Here is a 26,317-nt window from a genome sequence, read left to right on the forward strand (position 1 = left end):
ATACTATGAAGATAATCTTTGGGAAATCTATGTTCAGCAGCAATAAAAATTCCATAATGAACAAGCTCATTCCTCTCTAGGACACAGTCTTCAAAGCTTAGAAGTACGTGTGTGTTCGGGTGTTTGGAGGTGCTGGTGAGTCTGGAAGCGTCCTGCAGCTTATTATACCAATGACGGTTTACAGGGAGAACACACAAGTTCAACATTACATAAGACTTGCTATTGAAGTTAATCAAATTAATACTCATTTACTTGACGGCAAAAGTAGATCTACGTGCTAGACTCTGGGACCCCACTGCGGACTGCTCTCACAGTGGCCAGGACCATCGTCCCGAGGAAGGCAGCTTCCCCTGCCACTGCTTTACTGCCGTGTTTTCCCCGCCTGGCTAACTGGCAAGCCATGCAAAAGGGCGTACTCTCCATTTAGCCCATTCTTTGAAACCTTCAGACTCTCTCTCTCCGGAAAATTATACAGCAATGAAGAGGCCATCAGTCCCTCTCCAACCCTGGGAGTGTCAGCTCTGAAAATGCTCATGGTAGGAAAATTTGCAGTTGAACAACATAGGGAGAAAAAGAGGGCCATGGGAAAGGGAAGGGATACACGACCACAGAAAACCTTTACAAACACTTGTACGGGTAGTCAAATAAAAACAGCCACAAACTAAAAACATCATTTATTGCATACTTTATAGATTTGTAATGGTTTGTAAGGTTTACTGTACTATCAGCCTCTCTCTTCAGGATTTTCTTCCCTCACGGTGTCACAAATACTTGGGGCTGGGGGCAGAGAGGCAGACTATGCACATCCTCTGGGATCTTGTCAACAGCTTCCTGATTTTACGACCTCTCAGGGAAGATCCCACCGCGGCGCAGGGCCAGGGAGAAAGCACACATGGGAAAAGATGGCGGAGACAGATCCCTTCATTTGCTTACAGAAGATCAAAAACAGTCTTCCTCACCCTCCTCTCAGTTTCCATACCTGAAATTCTCTTCAGCAGATGTTCAGTTTTTCTTTCTCTAATTAGAAACGTCTCAAAATACAAAGAGCTCAGAAAAGGAAGGTATTAGATTCCCAGCTTCGTACACCACCTCATCTTTTCAAGGATATAGTGGGGCAAGAAAGGGAAGGGGATGCGTGAGGAAAGGACACAACGTTTTGGCAGAGCTGGAAGGAGGGGAGAGAGGGCAGTGAGAGAGACAAGAACTTCACAGGTGAATGTAGAGGGAACTTAAGTTTAAAAAAAAAGTTTTAAAGTAAATGCAATTACAAAAGTACACAAAATCCCGAGTGTCTGCAGTCAAGGAGGATTTACGAGCGTGTTATGCAGACTGGGGTGTGGAACAGCTTCCGTGTCTCTGCCCCAGGCTTTTGACAAAACCCCAAGGGCAGGTATTCTTCCTATAAAATACAAAGGACACGGGATGATCAAGCAAAAACATAAACTAGCTAAGATCTTATTACACGTTCCAACAGCATCTCCACAGAACCTTTTTTTTTTTTTTTTAAGCACACTGTCAAGTATTTACTTATTTTCAAATGAATGACTAATTCCTGTCTTCTAGAGGAAAGCTGCACGGAGGCAGGGACCCTTTTGTCTTTTTAGGGCATTATCCACAGCAATCACCAAAAACCACTCACTGGCCCACAGGAAGTGGAAGCAAACGCAGCTTTAGGAAAAACTTGGAGGGGACCTAGGGGGAGAGAAAAATGTAAGGAGAAGGCATTCCCCACTAGTAAGCTACTCCCAGGAGGAACCTTCAGAACAGAATATTAGAAGGACTCAGGGCTTCCTCTGCCAATAATTATTACTTTTATATTGAAAACTGAAACTGTGAGCAGCTGCAGAAACAGAAGCTAGAATTTTCTAGGAAGAGCTGGTGGGCACTGAACACGAAGTCCCAGGTTCCGGCACCCGTGAAGCCTTCAGACGGCCGGGATCCTGGCCTACATTCTGACAACTTCCTGACACCCCGAGCAAAAGCCGCCCAGCCCTAAGCTGCTCGGGAATTGCTGACAGTCAGGACCTGTCTGAGATAATAAACGTGTCGTTCTGAACCAACGTTTGAGGTAGCTTGTTCTATCGAGGAGTCTTTTATAAGAAAATGACTATTTTTCTACTTGATCTACTCGTGTTGTTGGTTAACCTTAGTTTCCCTGTGACTGAAATGAACCCCCTTCTTAGATCAGGCTCATGACACGTACGCGTGCAGAGCCGAGAGCCACGTTCTCATACTGGCCCCTGTTTTTATTTAGCGTGGGTGCTAACCCTCTGTCTCGGTAAGCAGAAAAAGGGTACATTATTACCTTGGCCTTCCCTGTTACCAGCCTTCCCCGCTATGATCTACAGCCCCTGCGGCTAGATGTACTTGAAACTTTTATCCATTTCAGAAAAGTGTCCTATCTATCTCACATCCTCAGGGAGGTCTGGGGCAGCAGCTCGTCATCAGAAATCAGACACATGAATATATGTCTGCAGTGAAATGTGTAATCATTCATACCAAACGAGACAATGGAAGCCTCGGGAGTTTCACTATGTATGTTCAGCATAGGTTAGGTTTTGTCACCAAGTACGGAGAAACTTGTTTTCCAGAGCCTTTGTATTTCAGAAGTGAATAATAGGTGGAGGTGGTAAACCTCTACAAACTGTTCACTAAAAGCTTCTCTCCCTCATTTTTTTCCCCTCGTGTTTCCTCTTGTCAAATAGCTCTGGAGTCACTGCTTTATCAAGAAATGGTTTCTTTAACGAGCTTGGATTTTCATCAATCTATTTCAGCCGGTCCCAAGGCTGAGTGCACATGAGAATCACTTGGGGAGCTTTAAAAAACTACTGAGGCTGAGCCCCCACTAAGTCAGACTGTCTGGGGGAGAGCCCAGGCATCAGTACTTGCTGCCGCTATTGTTTCAAAGTCCCCAAGTGATTCCAGGCTGTATGCCGGGCTGACAATCACTGCTCTCTATTCAATAAGGTATCTTAGTTTTCCCAAGACTCAACCTTCTAATCTTATAATCATTTCAAATGGCAGTCCATCTTTACTTTCTATGTTGTTTTCCTCTAATTTAATTCATTTGTAAAGGAACATGGCCGTCCCTGTATTTTAGCTATAGAAATATGCTATAATCCGGGGCGCCTGGGTGGCACAGCGGTTAAGCCTCTGCCTTCAGCTCAGGGCGTGGTCCCGGCGTTATGGGATCGAGCCCCACGTCAGGCTCTTGCTAGGAGCCTGCTTCTTCCTCTCCCACTTCTCCCGCTTGTGTTCCCTCTCTCGCTTGTGTTCCCTCTCTCGCTTGTGTTCCCTCTCTCGTGTTCCCTCTCTCGCTGGCTGTCTCTATCTCTATCGAATAAATAAATAAAATCTTTAAAAAAAAAAAAAAAGAAATATGCTATAATCCAATCAAATGATAAGATTCAGTTACTACATCAGCAGTTTCACAGACACCAACTACTCCAGTACAAGGAAAACTGCAAGGACATTTTTTAAGAAGCTGAAACTTTAACCGAAAACATAGTTTACACAATATACAAGAGCACTAAATAATTAAAAACACATCTGTAGCTTAGGGTATACTTGCTTTTGTAAATATCTACATAGATAGAGTAATTAAGGGACTAAGAAGACATCCGTGGAAACTTTCTCTCTCCCCTTGTTACCCATCAGAAACATGTTGCAATATTTTAAACTTCTTCAATCATCAGCAGGGCTGTTCACAAATTAGCCCTGAAATTCAACAAGAGTAAGAGCTGGTCTGTCTTCTAGCATTTTGTCTTCTCTTCTCTCTGGCACTTTAATAGTGCCTTCAGCCCCCAAATCCAAATGCTCACGAAGTTGTTTTGTGGCAATGCCAAGACCCAAGAGGCAAAAGAAAAGTGTCAAATGCAAACTCGGAGGGTCAGGGAGCATCTCTGGGAGAGGTTAACTGAGAAGCCACAGAGGAAGAGGCCCTTGAAAACCAAGCTGGAAAGAATGAAGGTCATTTTGGGGGACAGATCAATTGTGGCAAAGGTCTTAGCTAACCAAAGTGTTGTCCTTACAAACTAACTTTGAATAAATCCCCAATTGAAAGATTTCCTAATGGTTTTCAGTAAATCTATTTTAGAAGCATTTAAATTTTCATACCATGATAGAAATGTTTTACAAAGGGGCGCCTGGGTGGCACAGTGGTTAAGCATCTGCCTTCGGCTCAGGGCGTGATCCCGGCGTTATGGGATCAAGCCCCACATCAGGCTCCTCCGCTATGAGCCTGCTTCTTCCTCTCCCACTCCCCCTGCTTGTGTTCCCTCTCTTGCTGGCTGTCTCTATCTCTGTCAAATAAATAAATAAAATCTTTAAAAAAAAAAAAAAAGAAAGAAATGTTTTACCAACATGGAAACTATTTTCTCAATTTCCTACATTGAATGTAAGAAGAAACATAATCCAATTCTCTTTCCTGTTCTATTCCCAAATATACTCACTTTTAAATGACTATAAAATCATAAGCTAGTAAGGACATTAAGAACTCCAGAAAGAAACCAATATACACCTTAACACACTTTTAGATAAGACACAGACTGAGCAGTGAGGGTGGCTAGACCTTTGTCCTATGAAGGAACGCCAATGAGCTAAGTTACAGCTTCCTTTGTTCCTTCCTCAGAGGCCTGCTTCCTCTTTCCAAATTCATTATTTTGTTCCAAAGAACTAATATTGCCACAAGCCTGACACATGGATAATCTTGCGATTACCTGTTATTAGAGAACCAATAATCAGAAACCAATAATTAGAAAATTAAGAAAGTTATTTATACATTTGTCTAGACACTACTGCTCTCTACCTAACAGTTTATTTAACAAATAGTTGTTTTCCCAGTAATTGCTGTCACCACATGGAAGATGTATTTGTTAAGCATGCTAGGATGGTAAGAAATATGCTTACTCATCTATTTCAAGGCTATTAGGGATATTTAAAAAATCTTTTATGCAGAATATTCTGTAGAACATATACAGATATGCCTATTAATTTTATCAAAACTTAGACAACAGCTGACCATTCAAAGACCAATATATAAGTAGAAATGGCCTGAAAGCAACAAGACAGATGCTTTGGAAGAAAGTCCTCCACTTAAGTTTTTACATCTGCTATTTAAGTTGGCTATATGCACATACATCTGCTTTGACAGAGCTTCACATTAAAAAGAGCTGGTAGTTTTTAGGTGATCACCAGCATGGTGTGAGTTAACAATGGAAATGAGATTACTTAGAATAAATAACAATGTTCTTAGGAATATTACTAGAAGGATGACATTTAGGCCACAAAAAAACAAACAAACAAAAAAACTAAAACTGAAAGAATCCAGAAAGATCAACATCTGGGTTGTATTCGGTGTGGAGCACCATCTGTTCAGGTTCATGAGGAGACAGTATCCACAGGAGGAAACTAGGGGACAGCCACCTCCTTGCAGCTGAATGCGCTGGGTACAGCACTCTGTTTACCTGGTCCTCTCCGTACGGTTGACACTGTTACCTATTCTCTTCTTAACCACCAGGATTTCATGACACCACATACTCCAGGCTTTTCTCTTTCTTCTCTGGCTGCTATTTCTTGCCTCCCAAGGCTCTCCTTTTCTTCTACCTTTAAATTTTGATGATCCTTAGTGATCTATCCTCAGCCCATGAGACCTTCTTCTCTTTCTGTTCATTCTCCATAGGTCATTTCATTTACTCACAGGGCTTCAATTATATCTGTATCTCTAGGGCCACTCACCTCCTGGACCTAAATGTTACACGAGTAGCCTGAACTCAACATTTCCAAATGCGAAGTCACTTTCTTACCACCTCTTCCTACCCCATATAATTGCTTCATGTCCCACATACCAGGTCAGAAAATGGTACCACCACGCACCCACGGTCTCAAGACAAAAAGTGAGGTGTCCCTGACTTAGCTCAGCCCACCATCTTTTCCCATTCAGACTGTTGTCTCTAACTTCTCTCTCTTCAAACCACATCATTCTTTACAGCAAAACTAATATTCTTACAATATAAATTTTACATTACATCTCTTGCTAAAAAACTCGTCAAATACTTCCCCGTGACCCTAGGGCAGAGTCCAATGTCTAACACTGCATATGTAGTATTCTCTGATCTGGTCTTCAGTATTATCTCTATCTCCATTCCTCCTCTCAAAATCTATGTTCAAAAAAAGGTCAATGCTCCAGTCTCAGTAAAACAGAACCCTTGTAATTCTCTGAAAGGGCCATGTTCTTTCCTCAATCGGGGCTTTCCGCATGTTCTTCTCTCTGTCTGGAATACCTCTCCAACTCCCCACTTTGTGTGACTGTCACTTACTTGTCCTTCAGGGCCCACCTTAGTTTACTGTCTTCTCTTGAGTGCTACCCACCTCCCCCAATGGGGCCACATCCTCCCTGCTTATACCCCAATAACATTTACCTCAATTATAAGGCTATAACAGGCTAGTGAAATCTCCCCTTCAGTTGGGGGTCCCCAATAGTTTATTATAAGCCCCCTGAAATGAACTCCTTTACTCATCATTCTGACCCTGGTTCTTGGTACCACTCACAGTATGTACGTTTGTGGTCAAGGAAGAAGTGAAGTGTCTATAGTTGCTGTAAAGAAGAAAAGAATTAGGGGGAACAGGATCATGAGCTTCAGATATTTGAAAAGTTGAAGGTAAAATTCAGACCAATGGAGCCAAGTTACAAAAAGGTATGTTTTAGTTCTAAGAGCTTTCAAATCATCAGAGCTATCCACCATGGAAGTGGTCTACCATGTGAGGTTCGGGGGAGGATGCTTTACAGGGGAAGGTAAAGATCAAAAGCACTCAGACTAAAGGACTATTCTAAAGATTAGTTTTACCAATGTCTCCTTTCCAAATCATTCACTACCCAGAGAGAACAAGGCCTCTGCTTGCAGAGGCCTCCTGAAGGTAGTGGTATCTGTCAGCTTACAGTTGAAAAGTAGGTGATGTCACAGCCATCTAACCCCCCCAACAGAGATAAAGGTGGGACAAATCTTAAACAGATGAAAAATAACTGCTGGGGGCCTTTTCTTGGAAATCTCATCAATTTCATGACACAAATCGCAGGAGAAGCTACAGAGGTACTGGTTGAAAATAATCCGAAAAGAGCAATAACAACAATACCATCTTGCCCGAAGAGCAAGTGTGTCTGCTCCTTCAGGCTTCAAAACCGCTCTTTCGGCTTCTGATCAGTGATTTCCCCAAAGCCCTCACTGCTGGGCAGCATGAATTTCTTGACGAATAAAAATATCATATATATGAAATGCATTTTAAGTTGACAATGATATGCTGGACATTCTGATTTTAGTTATAATAACTAAGAAAAACCATATGCTCACTTCATTTATATTTTTAGTTTTTATGTTTCATTATTTTTTCCATTTTCTGGTAAGCCCAGAGCATTTTCAATCTAAACCACATTTGAGATATTTTTTTTTAAAGATTTTTTTTATTTATTTATTTGACAGAGATAGAGACAGCCAGCGAGAGAGGGAACACAAGCAGGGGGAGTGGGAGATGAAGAAGCAGGCTCATAGCAGAAGAGCCTGATGTGGGGCTCGATCCCACAACGCCGGGATCACGCCCTGAGCCGAAGGCAGACGCTTAACCACTGTGCCACCCAGGCGCCCCCTAAACCACATTTAAATAATTCTTCAATGGATTTAGAGTTTATTTAACAAAGTTATCCTTAAGGACATAATATAAGTTGCAAACTCATTTCTTTTATTCCTTATTACACGTCCATCCTTACATGGTAAAATGCCTTTTCTCTATCATTGTGCTTTTCGGAGGTAAAGTTCTCAACTGCAGCAACAGTGTAACTGTAACATCGGTCAGGTCCCAGAAATTCCAGGGGTCTCCTATCTGTATGGACGTTACATTAGAAACACCTGTAGTCAGATGAATTGAGATCAACTAAAACCCTTTTCAATCAGGAAGTCCATCTATAAAAATTGCAACACGGGAGGGCTCCCCAGAAGAACAGATTCAGAGCTTAAGATCCAAAAGCCTGAAATAGGAGAAGGAAATCTCCATTTATTTTACGTCAACTTTGGAAGAAGTTCTAGGATCGCCGTTTGTGGGGTGGAGTCATAGCCCTCTACCTCAGAGAATTGTTTTAGACTCAAACTCGTTAACGCCTAAAGCACCTGGAACAGTGCCTGGCACTATCATCATCACATTATTATTATAATTAATACAGTTGAGCTTACCAATAAATATAAGGATCCAGTCCTTAATTACTTTACTACCTCACATGCTTAAGCCCCTTCTTCCCACCTGAATTATGCCCCTTGACAACCAGTGTTGGCCCTGCTTATCGCATTCTACCTGCCTAGCCCCTGCCCCGTTGTGATGCGCATAAAAGGACGGACAGGTTTCACTGAAAAGTTGTGAACACTGTTTAAAGTGTTTGTATTTTCAGAATATATTTTAAGAATCAACTTGTAAATGTCCACAGAATTTTGAAGATTTCATAAATGTATGAAGGACAGAATTAAGTTTTAGAAATTCACTTGCAAACTCCAGAGGTATCCATGAACTGAACCAGCTCTGGCCTGGCAGCTTGGGATGTATGAGAGATTAATTGCTCTTTTATGAACAAGGGACGGTGGCTATGACTCAACAAGGAAGGTGTGTTTATTTTGCATTTCTGCCACTGCAAGCTACCACAGATTAACTGGCTTAAAATGACATCCACTCATCATCCATTTCCAAACATCAGGAGTCTGGGTCTAGTGGGGCTCAACTGGATCCTCTGCTTAGACACTCAACGAGGCCAAAACCAAGGTATGGGCACTGCTGTATTCCTTACTGGAGGCTCCAGGACAGAAGATGCTTCCAGGCTCATTCAGGTTGTCAGTCAGCAGAATCTAGTTCTTGCATCTGTAAAACTGAGGCGCCTGTTTCCTTGCTGGACCCCGGCAGCCTGCCCCGAGCCCCCGAGACCTTTCTCTGGTCCTCATACATCGGATCCTACTTTCACTTTCAGCCATGCCAGGGTCCAGCAAGGATTCTTTCTTACCTTCTCTTCTGCTGTTTCTCTTTGACTCCTGCCAGACCAACGCCTCTGTCTTTAAGGGCTCATGTGATTAGACTGGGTCCATGCAGACAATCCAGGTCTGAAGCCTTAATTGTAACTGCAAAATCTCCTTTGCTATGTAATGTAATATATGCAGGTGCCAAGTAATGTATTCATCTTTGGAAGACCATTCTCTCTACCGAAGAATAGTAACACAGATCCTCAAAGCCTTCCAAAAAATTATCCCTGGACACTTCTGAGGGCCTTGTCATAACTTGCCAATACCGCCTAGTTCTGGAACATGATTTACCTCTGAGCGAACCTCCGAGTTCACACAACAGAACCAGAAGACCTTAAGAACCAGTCTGAATGAATTTCTCAATTGCTAAACTATGCAGCCGTATTTACCAGTACTGAATGATTCCTAACAAGTTAAAAATTAAAATACTATTTAATGTAACTTCATAGATCTCATTTCATAATACTGTTTAAATAAGAAGAGAATTCTAAAATCAAATCCCATACCCACCTTGCTGAGACCTATTTAGTACCTATGAAGATAATGTGGAAAATTGCTTTTTGAACACTAAACTGTTACTTTAAATTAATGTGGACTCTTAATACTTCCTATTTTTTTTAAGATTGATGTATTTATTTGAGAGTGAGAGAGAGAGAGTGGGGGGAGGGGCCAAGGGAAAGGGAGGGAGAGAATCTCAAGCAGACTCCCTGTTGCGCGAGGACCCCCCACCCCCCACTTGGGGCTTGATCTCACGACCCTGAGATCGCAACCTGAGCCGGAAATCAAAAGTCGGATGCTCAACTGACTGAGCCACCCAGGTGCCCCAATATTTCTTGTCTTAAATGCTCCATCTCTCTAATGTGAATGATAATACACCTTGCTCTGGGAGAATGAAATATGACAGTGCACGAAAAGCATTAGCAGAATGCCTGCACAAGGTCAGAACTCAATAAATATTAGCCAGTCTTAGCCTTTCACCCATTTCTCACTTGGTCTTCTTAAATCAACAGCATGCTAATAAATGGCATCTGCAAGCAAGTTTCTTTAATAATTTCCCCCACACAGAATTTCATCTCTACATTGTTTATAACAGCAAAAGATTGAAAAAAACCACAATGCCCAGAACAGGATATAATGAAAAAATCCATGGAACATGATACTTTAGAACCACAAAAATGCCATAGGAGGAGCTTTTCAGCACTGAAAACATATTCGGTGAAAAGTATAGACCACAAAATAAAAGGGTCTGGGTTTTGGTTTTTTTTTTTGTAAAAAGTATACATACAAGAAAAATAACCTAGGAACTAATAAACACTTAAGTTAATAATGAGTTACTAATGAATGGTTCCATTATGGAAATTTTTTTCTATTCTGGAATTTTTTTAAATTGCAAAGTCCTTATGTTCAAACCAAACAATCCAAGCGTCAGATAAATAAAAGAGAATTGCAAACATAACCACACTAAGGACAACTCACTACCAGCTTTACCATGATTTTGACATTTACAAATATAGCAGTGGAATTCACATTATCACTACCCTGTATTCCCTTAAAATTTCATTATATACTTAAGCTCTAAACAATATAAAATAACAGGAACTAAGTCAAAATCTACCTTATTCAATCATCACCAAAACTCAAGTAATTTTCATTCTTTTATATGCCTCATGGTCCTTCTGCATGTATGGACATAATGTATAAAGCTATAATATTGCCTTAAGGATGCAAAATTACACTTCCTCTAAGCAACTATAAGATGTTCTATTTTAAACAAATGCACAAAGCAGCAGCCAATAGGAAATATTCATGAATCATCCTTTTTAAACTCTTTCAACTTCCCTCAGATAAGACTTCACAGTAACATTTTACAAACCCATGACTCTCAGCATAGAAACTGATAGCTGAATGGTGTATTTCCATTTCTTGTCAATTAAAAACGTCTATGTTTTCTATGTGTATTGCATATCAAAATAATTTTCCTCACCTTGGGAAGAGATAACTAAATACCATAATATACATGAATGCACACATGTACACACACACACACACACACACATTCTGTTCAGAAGGGATTTGATGAGACCTGTTCTATTCTTGAATGGGTTCTATACACTCACACCTTTCTGAACAAATGCTTTTAAATAAATGTCCCCTCACTGGCATCATTTCAGTAGGCAAAACAGCATGTATTATGCTGCTCACCAAGGCTAGAGTTAAATGACCACATAATCTGAGTATGGCAGATGGTTTCTTTAGAAATAGAGATAACTTAGTAATTAATGTTAAAACGTTGTGTGTGTGTGTACATGTGGCATTGAGGGATCCATTCCCAGGATGAAGAGAATCATTTTGATGTGCAATAGATACAAAACATGTAAGCATTTTTTATAGACAAAGGAGAGTGGTCTACTATTCAGCGGTCTCTTCAAGTACTGACAGTCATGGGTTGGTGAAGCATCACTGTGAGGTCCTACCTGAGGAAAACTGCAGCTGTCCATGCGGTTCCCGAGACCTACAATCCATAGCCCAAGGCCCTGTGGACACTCTAGCGGATGAGGGTAGCTCTAAAGAACAATGAGGAAAGGTACTGACAAGTCCCAGGGCTCCTTATAAATAACAAGAACAGTGAATACTGTGCCCAAAATGTGCTACAATTCCTCTGGTGCCTTTCTGATGATCTTTGAAACCAGGTCCATCTTCTCCGGCCTCCCCTGACACTTCGTCTCCAAACTCAATCTACTTGGCCTTTCCCCAAATCACACAGTGGCTCTTAAGCCCCGGGAAAAATCAGAGCCAAGGTAAGGATTCCAAGTAGGAATTTTATGTTCCCTACAGATAAGAAACATAAGGTAACAAGACGTTCATGATCCTGCAGCAGTCGGACAGAAGGTTAGTCATTCCCCAGGGGATTAACTTACTTTCATGCTCTGAGCAAACATGCCCGCTCGGGTCTGTGACAGACTAAGAAAAGGGAGATTAACTACACTCCATTTCTCCGCTCCCCAGAAGGGGAGAGGCAGATAGCCAGGAAAAAGGGTGAGTGGAAACTAGCATTTCAGCATTTTAAAAAATTTCTCTCTAAATATGGTAAAAATCATCACTGGGTTGTGCTCCTCATGTGCTAAATGTGACTGAATCTTCCCCACTCTCACTAACCTGAGATTATCTCCAAACCTTGCTAACTTGGCGCTACCAGCTCTTAAGAGAATTCTAACTTTCTAAAGATTCATCAAAACCCAAATCCCATGCTATTTTGGCTTCCTGAACTGGTACCATCTTGAAAGTTTCCAACTGAAAAAGCTGTCACTGTTCTCTTCAGATACTACTGTCAAAAAGGGACTCCTCCATCGTAAAGTACCAAACCCCATGGTGTAGATTCATCACGAAGGACAAATGCAGGGAATCCTAGCCACATTACATGCTTCCCAGACCTAGAAAGGGCATGAACAGAGTTCTGTAAAAGGCACATCCTTAGAGAAAATGACTTCAGGTGAGATGGCAAAGGAGAAGAGATCCAAATATGCAAAAGCAGAACACAAGAACAGTCAACAGCAGAGGAAGGAGAGAGCAGCAAGACAGAGCATCTTGAAAGTTTGCATCCTTGAGTTCCATCAGGCACTGGATGATAGCTGCCTGTTTATTAAGACGCAGTTCCTCATGCCCCTGTAACAAGTATTTCCCAAGAGAACTCTAAGGAAAAGGCAAATTGGGAGAAGAATCAGACAAAGGCCTAAGTTCTGCACAGGTCTTAGTGAATGAGAGTAAACTAGATCTGTTCTACCCAGAAAGTAGAACCCCAAATGGAAAAAAGTGAGAACAAGACTTTAACTACAGGGGCACCTGGGTGGATCAGTCGTTAAGCATCTGCCTTTGGCTCAGGGCATGACCCCAGCGTTCTGGGATTGAGCCCCACATCGGGCTCCTCTGCTGGGAGCCTGCTTCTTCCTCTCCCACTCCCCCTGCCTGTGTTCCCTCTCGCTGGCTGTCTGTCAAATACGTGAATAAAATCTTANGCTCCTCTGCTGGGAGCCTGCTTCTTCCTCTCCCACTCCCCCTGCCTGTGTTCCCTCTCTCGCTGGCTGTCTGTCAAATACGTGAATAAAATCTTAAAAAAAAAAAAAAAAGACTTTACAAAGAATGCTAGAAATCATGAGAGAACTTCACAGGTGATGTGAAAACTGATGGAGTTACATCACAACTTATGGACACTGAGCAGGGAAGAATGTTTTTGTGACACTGATAATGGGCAGCAGGCAGTTATAACCATGTTTTTTGTTCCTAGAGAGGTGTTAAAAGAAATTTCATAGCAGGTTTCTTTTTCTCTAACACTTTCACTAAACGTTATATATCCTAGCATGCATTTTCACTTTGGGGGGGATTTATTTGCTTCAAAGTCTGGGCGAACTTGTAGCCAACACTCCATTTATAATTTGGGTTATAATTTTTTTTCAGCTCAGTGGTATTTCTTAGAGGAGTGATACTGTACCCTACGAGAAGGAATTTAGAAATTTCATTAAAAGCATCATACGCAGAGCTTCTAATGATAAAGTTGGATGAACTGAAGAAAATGAGCAAGGGGATAGAGCAGTAACATACAGAGAAATTGAAACTGATAAGAATGATAAACCAAATCAGCTTTTAGAAGGAATGTAAGGGAGTAAGAGTGTCTAGTTAATGGTCCCAGAGTTTTAGATTTTGCCCTCCTCCTAACTGATCTTTCTTCCTAAATTCAGCACAGTTGATCTGTCATTTTTAAAAAAGATTTTAAGTAATCTCCACACCTAACAGGGGCGCTCAAACTCACAACCCCAAGATCAAGAGTCACACGCTCTACTGACTGAGCCCGCCAGGTGCCCCTTGATCTGTAATTTTAATTCATCTCTCAAGATATGTACCAAACTCCCCATCATTACCACTACCAGGTTAGTGTTTTATTGCAGATGCTCAGCACTGTTCTTCTTCACCGTCTAAGTGACGGCTGACTTCACTGGACCAAGCAGCACAGCACACCACACCACGTGCCCCCTTGTCCTTCTGGAAATGCCACTAATGTACCCATCCCACCAAACAGGCATCTAATACACATAAATCACAATGTAGCCTAACTTACATGACCTCAGTGGCTCGACAATTACACTCTGGGAACAAAATCACAAATTTCAGTCAAGCCCCGGGAAGATATTTGTGTTTTCTTATCTCTACAGTTTCCACCATGAAAATTTAAAGAAAGAGAAATAGCCTGATTGGGTTTGTTTTGGACGTCGGTCTTAAGTAAGCGAGAGATGGAGGCCCATAATCAGCTTTATCTCCTACTCAAAGATGTTCATGTTTCCATTTCCTATCTTTGAATGTTTCCCAAGTATCTCTTCACTGACAATCTGTGACTGGTCCCTCTCACTTTAGCCCCGACCTCTCTAAGCTCCAGACTCCCATCTCCAGGTGCTTCTCAAACATGTGCACAGTTTACACTGCTTTGTCCTCAAACTCAGCATGTCCAAACGCCATGTTCCCTTCCAGATATTTTACTCAACTTCCTAAGAGTATCATCACTTTTCCATTCTGACTCCTCTTCTATCTTTACCTAGTCCTACTGATTTTTAAAAAATTCTTTGTGCTCCTTTTTGAACTCATTTTTCTTTTGGTTCCCACAAAAAAACACAAAAACATGGGTTTTTGGCAGCCTCTCCATCAGTATCCCCACCTCCAACTCATGTTCTTTTTTCTCTTTTTTTCTTTTTTTTTTTTTCTTAAGTAAGCTCGATGCCCAGTGTGGGGCTTGGTCTCACAACCCCTAGACCGAGTTGCGTGCTCTACTGACTGAGCCAGGTGCCCCTCATCTTTCTTTTTTCTTACGTGTCTATTTCATTCTGTTAATCTGTTGTTCAAAAACCCTTTCACTTTGCTTAACAAGGAGCTTCTTCTCTAACCAGTTGGCCCTTTCTACTTTCTCATTCCTCCATCTGCACACAATAAACCCCACTGCTAGAGTACACGTCCTCCTAATTACCACATGTTCAAATCCTGACTGCCATCCAGGGTAGTTCAAGTCTCTTCGATGAAGCTGTTTACGGCTCCTGAACCTACTGTCTGTACACCACTATATTCAGTGCTCAATTGCCACTCGCTTTGTACCTGAACTCTCTAAACGTACTTGTCTTCCTGGTATGACTGTAGGAAACATGTCACAGGTCTTCACTGCTTCTGAAACTATCCCAATAATATACTACATTACAAAAAAATGAGGCGTAGTAATTTAAGGAAACATGATTAGGAAGTAGAAAATTCTGAGTTCAGACTCTGGCTTTGTTCTTTTTGAGGCGAGTGACCTTGGGCAAGTTACTTAACCTTCACAAGCCAGATAATGCCACCTATTTCATAGGGTTGTTGTAAAGTTTAACAGAATGTGTATGTATGTGTATGTACAAACACACAGAATGTTTAACACAGTAACTGGTCCATAGTGAGTGTTTTCTAAACAGATGGCTGTTACGACTGCACACAACAGGCACTCCTCTCTGGTCAATATTTTATACGGCATGCTCTATAGATTCAGTGCAATCCCTATCAAAACTCCAAAGGCATTTTTCACAGAAATAGGACAAAAATTCTAAAATTTGTATGGAACCACAAAAGAGCCCAAAAAGTCAAAGCAATCCTGAGAAAGAAAAATAAAGCTGGAGGCATCACGCTCCCTGATTTCAAACTGGATCACAAAGCTACAGTAATCAAAACACTACGGTATTGGCATAAAAACAGACAGAGAGATCAATGGAAGAGAACAGAGGTCAGAAATAAACCCATGCATATATGGTCAATTAATGTATGACAAAGGAGCCAAGAATATACAATGAACGAAGTATGATCTCCTAATAAATGGTGTTGGAAAAACTGGACAGCTGCATGCAAAAGAATCAAACATCATACACAAAATAAATTCAAAATGGATTAAAGACTTGACTGTAAGACCTGAAACAACACAAAACTCTCAGAAGAAAATATAGGCGGTAACCTCCCTGACATTGGTCTTGGCAAAGGTTTTTTGGATCCAATACCAAAAGCAAAAAAGCAAAAGCAAAAATCAGTAAGTGGGACTATATCAAATTAAAAAATTTCTGTACAGCAAAAGGAAACCACCAACAAAATGAAAAGGCAAGTATTAAATGGGAATATTTGCAGGTCATATATCTGATAAATATTTACAAGTTGTATCTATCAAAACATATAAAGAACTAATATAAGTCAATAGCAAAAACCAAACAATCCAACTGAAAAATGGGCAGAAGACCTGAATACACATTTTCCCAAAGAAGACAAAAAATGGCCAAGCAGGTACTTGAAAAGATGCTCAACACCACTAATTGTCAGGGAAACACAAACCAAAACCACAGTGAGATATTACCTCCCACCTGTCCAAATGGCTATAATCAAAAAGACAAGAAATAATAATGTTGGAGAGGGTATCGCGAAAAGGGAACTGTTGTGCACTGTTTGTGAGAACATAAATTGGTGTAGCCACTCTGGAAAACAGTATGGAGGTGCCTCAAAAAATTAAAAACAGAACTACTATATGATCCAACAATTCCATCTCTGGGTATTTATCCAAAGAAAACAAGAACACTAAAAGATATATGCACCCCTATGTTCACTGCAGCATTATTCACAACAGCCAAGATACGGAAATAACCTGTGTCCATCAATGGATGAAGAGATAAAATAGGTGGGATATACACACATGTGCATGCACGCACACACACACACACACATACAAATAGAAAACTACTTTGAGATAAAAAAGAATGAGATCTTGCCATTGGTGACAACACGGATGGAACTTGAGGCATTTTGCTAAGTGAAATAAATCAGAGAAGGAGAAATAGCATATGATCTCACATATATGTGTAATCTGAAAACAATAATAACAGCAACAGTAAAAACAAGTGCATAGATAATATGGAACAGATTGGCGGTTGCCAGAGATGAGAAGTTCAGGCGTCGGCACAATGGGTAAAGGTTGTCAAAAGGTAAACTTCCAGTTATAAAATAAGTCCTGGGATGTACTGTACTGCATGGTGACTACTGTGTATTTAAAAGTTGCTAAGAGAGCAAATCTTAAAAGTCCACATCACAAGAAAAAACATTCTGTAACTATGTGAGGTGATGGATGCTAACTGGACTTATTGTGGTGATCATTTCACAATATATATACAAATACCAAATCATCAGGTTATACACCTGAAATTAACGTATGTTGTATGTCAAGTATGCCTCAATTTAAAAAAAGGTTAAATAAAAAACTACAAAGGTCACATTAAATATTTTTTCTTAACATGCTGTCAGGATTCCATTTCACATGAAGCTTTATAGCACCAATCACTGTGTTTAGTCAACAACTACTTTTCTAAGCTACATTCTAGAAGAGTAGGAAAGGCAACTTTTAACTTTCAAGCTGTGTGCAGATCCTAAGACCTGGTGTATGAAACTCTGTGAAAGATCAGTTTCATCCACGTACACAACCCCATCCAGCACGATTTTCAGCAATTACCATTTCCATAATGCAGTTAAAAGCACAACTGAAGAATCTCTGGGGAGGTTAGAAAAGTTTCCAAAAAGCCAAACCAATGGATAAAGATTTTGTCAGATAGGATAGTTAGAGCCTGTCAAACACTAGAACTCAATGATTAGCAACCATATCTACCTTTTTCTATTAGGAGCTTTTCTTCAACTAACAAGGCAATTACCAACTCTGACTGTGGCTTCAGAAAACAACCGAAAATGTTGCAACCTAGCATGTTAGAAACCGACAACCTGGCCTTTTGATGGTTGAGGTAATTCTTTTTTCCCCCCCTAATGAAACATACGGTCTTTTCTCCTTTGTGCGGCAGGTCACAACAATCCCTGGGTTAAGTCATACTGTATTTAAAAAATCAGATAGCGTGTCTCCATTACAGTTCCAGAACTTTCCACCAGGAATATCTATGATCTTGCTGGAGAAGCTGCACTGAGGATAGGAAGTCAATGCCATGTCTCCTTTTGCCTTGACATGGGCCTCCCACATTGATGTGCACCCACAGAGCAAGTGTCTCTCTGCACTGCTACCCAAATTGCCTTCCTTTGAAGACCCTGGCCCTCCTGATTTTCTGCTGCCACAAGCAGGGAAAACTGGTTGCCTTACCGCAGATGTTAGACGAGCGAGAATTTCATCACTGCTTTCTTCTGAGTCTTCGATTTTCTGATGAGACCTTTGAAAAACAAAGAATGATTTCCTATTAGTTTTGGCTGCTCAAGCTTATCTACCAAGTTATAGGGAACACATGGCAAATAATGGCATTATTGTTTAATACATGAGTGAAAGTACCCATGCAAATAAGGTGGTGTCAATAATGTCAGGGGACCCAGCTCTGTTGCAGCCCAACTGTTCCTTCAAAATCAATTAGCAGGAACCTCTTCACAATATACCAATTAAATCCTGAGGATCAAGTTATTTGTCTCCAAATGATATCACAGAATAGTTTTGACACAGGAGATTTACGAATATAGGCATGTCTAAAGCATAAAAAGATGTGAATGGAAGGTGGTTAAGTACCAAAATTCCCTCCTAGTCTAAATGAAATCCAGATTTTGAAAATCTGACACATGAATTTCCCACTACATTTGAATTTCACCCAAAACAGATTTGTTTTGAAATGGTCTATTATAGGCCTAAAACGGTGACAGGAATTATGTGCAATACAATAGCAGCAGAAGCTCTTCACTCTTTTTTTTTTTAAATACCATAGCCTATACCTGAGAAAGCTCTGAGCTCTCTCTCTCTCTCTCTCTCTCTCTCTCACACACACACACACACAAAGAGGAGAAAATGCCACAGCCCAGTTGAGAAGCCAAGAAAATTGTGCATATGCTAAATAACTAAAGAGACATATAACATATAATATAAGATCAGTTTGTCTGTTTAGGTTAATCACCTTTGTAATGTAACTCATGAAAAAATTTTCACCACACAAATGTATACACTAATATATAAAATTATCTATTCTTTTTTTTTATTGAAGCATATTTGACACACAATATTACCTTAGTTTCAGGTGTACTGAAATTATCTACTTAAAGCAAATTTTATAAAATGACATTTTTTTCTGGGCTTGGTCAAAGAAAAAAAAATTAATGCCAATTGAACGTATGTAACTGTCTCCCAGATCTAGTCCACAAGCAATCCCTTTCGACACCTTCTGTGGACTCGGAGGGATTGCTGGTAATTGCCCGGCAGGGCGGTGTTCTCGAAGGGCAGCGCAATGATTGATTTCAATCTCGGTAACTGCAGCGCCGGCTCAAGCACTCGCCTTGCCGGGCAGGAGGGCTAAGGAGAAGCTCTTTAAGAAGGGAAAAGCAAGTCAGATCAAATGTGGCATTGGCTTCCTGTTCCTATGTTTTTAAAACCTTTCATAGAAAAAAAAAAAACCCTCTAAATCAGAGCAGTGGATGATAAACCACTTGCCTTTACAAGAACGGCACGATCTGGGTACAAAGACTTGATTTTGTCAAGTCCCTTAATGACCTGTGCTGCAAAGTGTTTGAAATGTGAGCTAATAACCCGCCCGATAAAGACAGTGGAAATTGAGCGTTATAACTTCCCGTATTCCCCCAAAAGTAAATTACCCTGAAAATGAGTATTTTGAACAATGAACTTTATTATTAAAATGATCTATTCACAAGGTTTCCATACACATGACGGTCCATGGAGAAAAGATTTGTAACCCTTTATAACCTAAGCCACCCAACCAGGTTTATAGGGTTAAGCTGAGGTGACTGAACAGATGTGACAGGAAATCAAGAGCCAAGTGCACTGGGCACAAGGGCACCAGCAAGGGCTTCAGCACCCGTCTGCATCTGCAGTGAAGCAGGGGCTGCTCACGCCGGCTTCTGGTTCTCAGACCCCTGCACATAGCTCAACGCTGAATTCACAGGCATGAGGTATTTCGCACCAGCACAGATTCCATCATGAACGTGTTTTCAACAAACAGCTGAAAGGAACTCCGAATTCCAAGGGAAGTCCTTGTGTATGTGACTGATAATGGCTACTTTCTGAGTCATGGCTGAGCTGCTGATGGTTCATTGACAAATAATTTAGTCCCTGTTCAGGAGCAAAGCTACCTTTGGTCATTCTTCCAGCATAAAACATGCCTTGGCAAAAAAAAAAACGTTTCTGAAGGAAGTATGTGTAAGAAAGACAGAGATGACCTCCCAAGAGCCGTCCTGCAGCCCTCATCCCATTTTTATCACCACGACCACCACGACTTAAGCCCAGAGCTCTTAAGTCTTTCTCCAGCCCCCGAATCTCCCCTGAGCTCACCTTGTTTTACCATCTGCCTTCAAAGGAGTGCTGGGGGGGCAATTCCAGGAACCTTACTTTCTATGGTCTCCTTGAAGTCAACATAACTTACATTGTACTCCTCCTGCCCCCTGCCTCTCACGACTCAGCTCCATGGTCACCCTGCGGCCATTCCATCTGTTTCCTTCAGTTTACCTCTATTAAGCCTCACTCACCACTGAAGCCTTCTACTTCTCTCGCACAAATTATTTTTACTATCTTCTAACCAATCTCCTATAAATACCAGGATTATCTTTTTAAAACTGAGACCCGGTCCTGCTTCTCTCAGAGTCCAAATCTTCAGAGATTATCCTATGGCCTACTCAAAGTCCTAGAATTCAGAAATACTCTTCCTTTCCCGCTCATGTGCCCTATCCCCCTCTGCACCGGCAGGCACCTACATTTGACCTGGCATAGAGTAAGGTCTTAGGAGCGGGTCTGGTGGTAACCGGTAAACAGTGGGAGAGCTTAGAGAAGGGGAAGGGTAACATCAATCACCCTCCTTCCTTCCCCACCACTGTGTCCCCTCCCGAGCTCTCTGCCAAAATGCCCAGAAATACCAGACTCTCTTTCCCCAACAAAGGCATTTATTAAATTCTGATTTTATGTAAGTAAATACAGGTCAGTGCAATCCAGTGAAGACAAAGTTCTCCCACGTCAGATCAAAACAGGTAATGAAACAGGGCAAGGGGGAATAAAGAAAAGAATCAACTGTAATACTTGCCTATTTTCCCAATATTACTCAAAGGGATCAGTGAACAGGAGAGGAAGAGAGAAGCTCTGTGTGGTTTGTCAGTGGTTAGAGAAGGGAAGCAGAGAAACCCCGGCTGGAATCGGCAATGACAAGTGACATGAGACAGAAAGAGACAAGCAGTGACCCCAGGAAGGAAGACCCATCCCAGAGTGTTTGTGCCAGCAGGAAGCTCCGGCCCAGCAGGCACCACAGATTTACGAATTCCCATGGCTGCTTCTCAAGGTCCCTGCTTACCAACAGCCCACGCCAGGCCCAGTAATTCTCCAACAGAAAGTCCTGAGTGTTTGTACTTTGGGCAGATGTCTTCAGTAGTTTGAGAGGTCTGCAGTATCTAAGGGTGCCAATGTAAGGACACAGGAATGGCAAAAGATGCCTTTGTCCCTTCAACCATCAAACAGAACATATTATCATTCTAACCAGTCCCCAACAAAAACAAAACCAAGCCAACCACTGCCTCTCTACAGTCTTCCTCACCTTAATCAACAACTATCCCTTCCTTCCAGCTAGAAGCTATCCTTGATCCCTGCTCTCTTACACTCTACCCACTGTAGCCATCCTGAAATCTTACCAGCTCTACCTTCCAGGTGTATCTTCCATTTGAGCACTTCTCACCACTGCTAGCACCACCACCACTGTTGTCCTAGCCACCTAATCTCTTACCTGGACCCAGGAGCCAGAGCAGTCTTGTTAATATGTAAGTCAGATCACAATCCTCCTCTGTTCAAAATCCTTAAATGACTCCCCATCGCCCTCATATAAAACCGAAGTCGTTACAGATGCTGACAACTCTCCCTCCCTTCACATTTGCTTTGCCTTTAACACTCTACCGTAGACCGCGGTACTGGCTATCCCCTTGACCTAGCACTCTTCCCTCAGATATGCACCTCACTTCTGTCTCACAACCTTGAGGTCTCTGTCAACTTCTTTCCTGACCCTTATCTACATATCTCTCATTTCCTACTTTATGTATCTTCATAAAGTTTTCTACCTTTAACCAACCTAAATCTGTTTAATTAGGACATCGTCTGTCCTCCCCTACTTGACGGTAGGCTCCAGGGGACTAGACATTTCGGTTTTGTTCATGATTATATCCCCGACACTTAGAACACAACCTAGTCCATAAGAGGCATTCAATAAATAACTGTTGAATAAATTAATGGAGTACCTGAAACTTCAAGGAATGCTCCATGAATCACTATCCCAGGACTACCACTGCATAAGGTATTAGCTTTTTATCTGTAGTCAATTCAACGGAAGGACCCTGCTTCTACTCAAGAACACTTTCCCTGAGCTGTTTCATCATTCTTCCAGCTCCCTGCAGCAGTTCTATCTTTCAGGGGCCTTCTCATCATTCAAATCCAACCATGACTTTTTTATATCAAATACCAAAGGTGTGCTAACTCTGAAAGTATCTTAAAGTAATAGCAATACAAGGATCACCCCCCCATCTTCTTCTAAGAAATAACAGTATAGATGTAATAACAGTTTACAGCCCAGCCAATTGTTTGACAGTCATTTGCACAATTCATCCTGCAGCAGGAAAGTAAGTCCCCACCCAAGAACATCTCTCAGCTCTGACGGCTCAGTAGTCACACAGGGTTGAGTTCTAATAAAGAGCCCCAGGAGGCAGCACCCGGGGGACATTATCTGGGCAATGGGATTTATTTTACACCACTCTGGCCCAGTATAATTTCTAACAAGTTGGATTTAACTGGTATCCCCGCAGGGCTTCCCAGAATGCTCTTAGTGAGAATTCCTTCATGAGAAGTAGTATAATGGGTTTGAAATTATTCCAATGAAGTTCTTAAAAATAGAGCTTGTCGGGGCGCCTGGGTGGCACAGCGGTTAAGCGCCTGCCTTCGGCTCAGGGCGTGATCCCGGCGTTATGGGATCGAGCCCCACGTCGGGCTCCTTCTCTATGAGCCTGCTTCTCCCTCTCCCTCTCCCTCTCCCCCTGCTTGTGTTCCCTCTCTCGCTGGCTGTCTCTATCTCTGTCAAATAAATAAATAAATAAATCTTTAAAAAAAAAATAGAGCTTGTCATACATCTTCTATATGAGAGACAGAACCCACACTCCTCAACCAGATTTTGGCCAAAATATCTGTGCCTTAAGATTCAAGAGCAACTAAAACTCTCTCGGAGTTGGAAAACCCTACTTCCTTTTTAACTGGAAGAAGTTTCATGGTATTTCAGGGTGGAAAACTGGAGGCATTTTATTATGGAAATATTATCCAAATAATACTTTACATTTGTGTATTGATACTTCAAAAACACATGGGTTCTGTCTGTCCATCTGTGTCTCAACATTGAATAGCCTATGTGGGCTGCCAGGAGCTACCACTATGCATAACATTGTTCCTTTAGGAAAATGTGTTAAATGTCTATTTTATGGTTGCTGGAATTGCAGAGATCTGGAGTCAGGTAGTTCAAGAGGTGCCATAACTGGCACGTGCCAAACCAGCTGAGTGGTTATCCATGACCTTCCAGACGCACCTGTGCCAATACTATTCTGAGCTGCACATTACAAAGAGACCTAACACCAGGAGTTGTGGCCTTGGTCAGCTTTCATGTAAAATGCTATTACTGCTCTCCCAGGGGCTTCGTCTGTGTCTGAGTGCTTCTTGCATACACACTACACATCAACCTTCACATTAAACAGAGATATTCTAGATTGGGACCCAAGGAGGGTGGGGAACATGCCCATCTCCAAATCAGAATTCTAACAGGGAAGAGTCTGTTCTAGGGGGACGTCAGGCAGGCCTGTTCACTACTTCCCACCATCACCAACCCCCAAAGCCGGGCTGATGTTGACCCGTCCTGTGCTGTTTGTTTGGTTTGGAGGGACTGGAGGGAAATACAATATTTAGGATGGACCTGAGACTACCTCTGCTAGAGGCTGATGAAATTCTAGGGCATGGAAAAAACCAGAACCAAGACAAACTATACAGGAATCTTTCAAACACGATCTGACAACAAACAGGAGATGCACAGCACACACACATAGGGAAATAAAACAATCAGTGGGTTTAGCAAAATCCATCTTTAGGATACTCTGCCAACACAAGTGAGAGTCATTTAGCCTTATCTGCTGTTGTCAGAGGCCACTTCTTGGGAGAAGTGATACCCAGGGTAAGGTTCGGATGGATAAGGAGTGGCCCTGGAGTTGCAGCAGGATTACCAGGACAAGGAAGTAGGAAATGGCAGGAGATAAGGCCAACACCAGACCAGTCAGGGCCTCATCTGATACTGCTTAAGAGTTTTTGTTTTGTGCTGAGGGCTATGAAATTCGGCTGTAAAACAAACAAGGAGGATGGAGAAGTAACTAGAAGAGGATATAAAATCAAAGGTTGGTTGGTTTCTTGTTATTACGATTAAAGGAATCATTTGTTTGCTGAAAGAGAAGAGCCAACAGAGAGATACTGAGAAACTGAGAAAGCAGGAAAGGGAAGTCTCCAAGGAAGGGTAGGACCCACAGCCTAGAGAGAAGAATGAGTTTTGAGCAGAAAGAAGGGCTCCCCCTCCACCAAACTGAGAACAAATGATGTTAAGTCAACAGATGATGCCACAATTCACATTCTCCTGGGACAACCCAGAGTTGTTCTGTACTTGCTGACTGTCAGGCAAGGAAACTTCAGGGCCTTTCTCTTGCAGAAATATTTCCTGGGCCAGATTTGAAATTTTTCTGTTTTAGAAATCACTGATACCAAGTCCTAGACACTACCAAAGAGAATGCTCTTCCAGGAGCACAGACTCAATCTCCACCACATCTAACACCCACTGATCCCAGAAGAGTAAGAAAGTACACTCAAGTACTGTCCCTTCTCTGACATCTATATTCTGGACACATCTATTTTGCATAACAAAGCAAATTCTTATGACAAAAAAGAAAAAGTGGGATGGTAGAAAAATGAGAATTAGATTTTTCTTGTGATCTTTGATATCATGAATACAACCTTCTGTTCAATCTTCTAAAGGAAAGTTAATTTTTCACAGGATCAGGGTACTAGTTGTGCTTACAGAGGCCATTTACCAAACACTAATAAAATGTGAATATGACAGGTTTCACTGGGGTCAGGATATATAGCTATATATTCATCCAAAACTGAATAAAATTAGTTATTATTGATATTTTTGCATTTTATATTGAAGATTTGAGGATTAATAGTTAATATTTAATGAAGCAGCTATATTTCAAATGCTGGCACAACCAGGCCTGAAAGTTCAATTTTTGTCAAAATTCCTGTACTACTCTTAAATAATTATGTACTCTGATAAAAATAAGCAATCTGTTCCCACATCTAGAATAAGCCTTTTCTGTAAACAATGGAAATTTTGGAGGGCTTAGTGTTTCCTTGCGAGAGGGGGTGATGAGTAATAACAAAGACTAAGACCAGCTGATTTCATAGCATTTTTTATACAATTTAAACAAGCAGCAAATGGAAATTTTCTTCACCTATGATTCTAACACAAAACTTAAACCAAGTTCCACCATGAAATTTTTTTTTGAGAAATACTCAAAAAAATGTCTATTCATCCAGTATTTATTTCCTCTTCCCCAAAGAGCATAAAATGAGAATCTAATTAGGAAAAGTCAGGAGTATAAAAGGTAGGTTTGGGACATAGGAATGGTAGACCTGAAGTTGATCTCCACTTAGAAGATGTTAATCCAGCACCAGTTCAGAAATTAAGGATGCCAAAGGATTTCTCACCTTGCTTAAACATGTCAGGTAGACAAGGCAAAGTTAGGCGGGATAAGGACACTAAAGGAATGGAGGTGACAGGGTGGAAGGTGGTGGTGGCATTAGCGTATGGAGGGTGCCAAGGAGAGATAGGGATCTGAATTTTGGAAATCACCACCATGGGGAGGATATTAAATAAAGGCCTGCGGGAGGGCACCGCCAGAGTAAGAGCAGAGAAAGAGGTCTTAGGACGGAGCACCAGGACACTCCCCCTTCAGAAGTCAGTGTTTTTGAAAGTAGTTTTTATTATTATGCAGGTATGGTGAGGCCAACAGACAAGGAGATGACTGCCACTGAAAAGACAGGTCAGTCTGGGGAGAATTAAGGTCTTAATAATAATTGAGTCTTCCAGTCCATGAACATGGAGAGATCCTCTTATTTAAATCTTATTAGATCTTTTTTTTTTTTTTTT

At 41.4% G+C, this 26,317-nt stretch overlaps 1 protein-coding gene across 2 annotated transcripts in view; it reads right to left on the bottom strand.

The window, feature by feature from the left end:
• The window catches only part of RAPGEF5 (Rap guanine nucleotide exchange factor 5), a 188,933-nt gene that overhangs the window by 140,285 nt on the left and 22,331 nt on the right, over positions 1-26,317 (bottom strand). For both annotated transcript variants that reach the window (XM_034669071.1, XM_034669058.1), the window contains exon 4: positions 18,220-18,286. In XM_034669071.1, the coding sequence (XP_034524962.1) occupies positions 18,220-18,286 (67 nt within the window). The remainder of the gene's footprint in view (positions 1-18,219; positions 18,287-26,317) is intronic.

This window comes from Ailuropoda melanoleuca, chromosome 1 (assembly GCF_002007445.2).
Source record: "Ailuropoda melanoleuca isolate Jingjing chromosome 1, ASM200744v2, whole genome shotgun sequence".
Taxonomy (NCBI): Eukaryota; Metazoa; Chordata; class Mammalia; order Carnivora; family Ursidae; genus Ailuropoda; species Ailuropoda melanoleuca.